General features: G+C 39.8%; 1 protein-coding gene across 1 annotated transcript; it reads right to left on the bottom strand.

Moving 5' to 3' along the window:
• Positions 1–268: 268 nt before the first annotated feature.
• On the bottom strand, positions 269–946 carry LOC103254557 (peptidyl-prolyl cis-trans isomerase A-like). The gene has a single exon (XM_008052626.1). The coding sequence runs from the start codon at positions 944–946 to the stop codon at positions 269–271; it is 678 nt and encodes a 225-aa protein (XP_008050817.1).
• Between the last annotated feature and the right edge of the window lie 2,078 nt (positions 947–3,024).

The raw sequence follows: 3,024 nt of genomic DNA, 5'->3' as shown, positions 1-3,024 counted from the left end.
TGATTTCTTTGAGCAGTGTTTTGTAGTTCTCATTGTAAAGGTCTTTCACTTCTCTGGTTAGGAAGATGCTGAGGTATTTCATTTTGGGGGTGACTATTGTGAATGGGATCGTGCTTTTAATTTGGGTCTCTGCCTGCTTGTTGTTGGTGTTTAGGAATGCAACTGTCTTTTGCACATTTATTTTGTACCCTGAGAGTTTGCCAAAGTCTTTTATCAGTGCTAGCAGGTTTTTGAAGATTCTCTTGAATTTGTTTTTTGTTGTTGTTGCTTAGGTTTTATTTCTCTCCAATCCAACTAGATGTGGAAGGGAATAAGGAAAATATGGAACCCAAATAATTGTAGTGAGAGCACAAAGTTTATAGGGATACTGCGAGCAAATGGAATGGGTGGGGGGCTTTCCTGAGCTACAGAAGGAATGATCTTGTAGTTTAAGATAAAACAAGTTAAATTTATTAAGTTGTCCACAGTCAGCAGTGGTGATCTTCTTGCTGGTTTTGCCATTCTTGGACCCAAATCCCTCCATGGCTTGCACAACATTCATGCCCTCTTTCACCATGCCAAAAACCATATGCTTCCCATCCAACCATTCAATCTTAGTAGTGCAGATGAAAAGCTGGGAACCGTTTGTGTTGGGTCCAGCATTTGCCATGGACAAGATGCCAGGACCTGTAGGCTTCAAGATGAAGTTCTCATCATCACATTTCTCCCCATAGATGGACTTGCCACCAGTGCCATTATGGCATCTAAAGTCACCACCCTGGCATATAAAACCTAGAATAATTCTGTGAAAACAGGAACCCTTATAACCAAATCCTTTCTCTCCAGTGCTCAGAGCATGAAAGTTTTCTGTTGTCTTTGGAACTTTGTCTGCAAACAGCTCGAAGGAGATGCGGCCCAAGAGCTCGCCATTGATGGCAATGTTGAAGAACTCAGTGGGGTTGACCATGGCTGATGGAAAAAGGCTCAAGGCAGCAGCATCTGCATAGCCTCTCTTGGATTTTCAAGGTATAGGGTCATATCATCAGCAAAGAGGGACAACTTGACTTCCTCTTTTCCTGTTTGGATACCCCTGATTTCCTTCTCTTGTCTAATTGCCCTAGCTAGGACTGCCAACACAATGTTGGACAAGAGGGGCTAGAGTGGGCAGCCTTGTCTTGTTCTAGTTTTCAGGGGAAATGTTTCTAGTTTCTGCCCATTTACCAATATGTTAGCTGTGGGTTTATGTCAAATTCTTTAATACAGCAAATTCTCAAACGATACTAATAGTTTAAATACTAAATGTACATAAAAATGTTATTATGGGCTTGGTTTACTTTTTTCATACTTAATTTTAGATTTCCTTAGTTGTTTCTAGGGAAAGAAACACATTTGAGATTTCCATTTCAGGACACTGAGGTTGTTTTATCAACTAGAATTTTTGTTGTTGTTGTTTCATTTGGAGTCTCACTCTGTCACCTAGGCTGGAGTGTAGTGGCATGCTTACGGCCATCGCAGCCTCTACCTGCTGAGCTCAGCCTTCCGAGTAGTTGGAATTACAGGCATGTGCCACCATGCCTGGCTAATTTTTTGATTTATTGTAGAAATGAGGTCTCGCCAAGTTGCCCACGCTGGTCTCGAACCCGTGGGCTCAGGTCTCCCAAAGTGCTGGGATTATAGGCGTGAGCCACTGCACCCAGCTCAACTAGAATTTTTTTTTTTTGAGTTGGAGTCCCACTCTGTCGCCCAGACAGCCTCGACCTGCTGGGCTCCGGTGATCCTTCTGCCTCAGCCTTTCAGTAGCTGGAACTACAGGCCTGCGCTACCACGCCCAGCTAATTTTTTGATTTATTGTAGAGATGAGGTCTTGCCAAGTTGCCCAGGCAGGTCTCGAACCTGCAGACTCAGGCAATCCACTCACCTCAGCCTCCCAAAGCGCGGGATTACAGGCTGAGCCACCGAGACCGGCTTCAACTAGAATTTTTAAGCAGACTTATTATTTGATAATCTCCCACAACTTTGAAGGACAACTTCTGCCATTCTTTATAGTCTAGAAAACAATAGGGACTTCATGTAGAAAATGTTGGTTTCTCTGAAGTTCAAGGCACCATTGTATATACATCTTTTTCTATTTCTTTTTCCTTTTTTCAGCCTACTCACAGATGTTTCTGTTTCCCTAATACAAGTGTGGCTAATTTTCTTCACTGCTTGTTTTGATTTTTTTCTTCTTTTAAAACATTTTAATGCCTTCCTATCTGGTTCTAATGATATCTCAATGTCATATCCTTTACAGCCTTCTTTAATTTTTAATCACTATTAAGTTTATCATATGGTTTGGGTAGATGAAAATCTCTATTATTTTTAGTTTTTTTCTGTCTACCAGGCCACAACTCTCATAGATAGTTATAAGACATCCAACTGAATTCCGTATGTCATATGGGTGTTTGTTTGGCCTTATGATCTCAACACTAAAGTCATGCTAGTAAAAACTTTTTCAAATGCAATATGTATATACATAGTCCTTTAAAAATTAAATCACATTATGCATGTTGCTTTGTTACTTTGTTTTTTAACTTAATAAAAAACAATGAAGGTATTCTAAAATGTGCCATTTAGAATTATTTCTGCTGAAAGTAACTGAAAACTACAACTTCAAATGACTTAAACTATAATGAGATTGTATTATTCTCATGTACCATGAATTACTGGATAGGGGAGATCCAGGATTGGTTGATAAGGGTCATAGAGCATAACCAAAGACATCTCAACTTTTGACATTGTTTTTATCTAGCTGCCCTCATAGCCATAAGAAGACCAAGACAATTTTAGATGTCACATGCAGGCATGATATAAAAATGCCTAGTGGAAGAAGGTAGACTGTTTTTTTCCTGTGTTCCTTTTTCAATGGCAAGAAAGCTTTTCCCAAAGCATACCCATCAGATCTCTTATAATGTCTTATTGCCCAGAAATGAATCACATATCACACCCAAATCTACCACTATTAAAAGGATCGCGATTACAATGATTGTGTTAGATTCATTAGCGATT

This window comes from Carlito syrichta, unplaced genomic scaffold (assembly GCF_000164805.1).
Source record: "Carlito syrichta isolate Samal-C Ts95f unplaced genomic scaffold, Tarsius_syrichta-2.0.1 Scaffold284710, whole genome shotgun sequence".
Lineage (NCBI taxonomy): Eukaryota > Metazoa > Chordata > Mammalia > Primates > Tarsiidae > Carlito > Carlito syrichta.
This window is presented reverse-complemented; position numbering and strand designations above follow the sequence as displayed.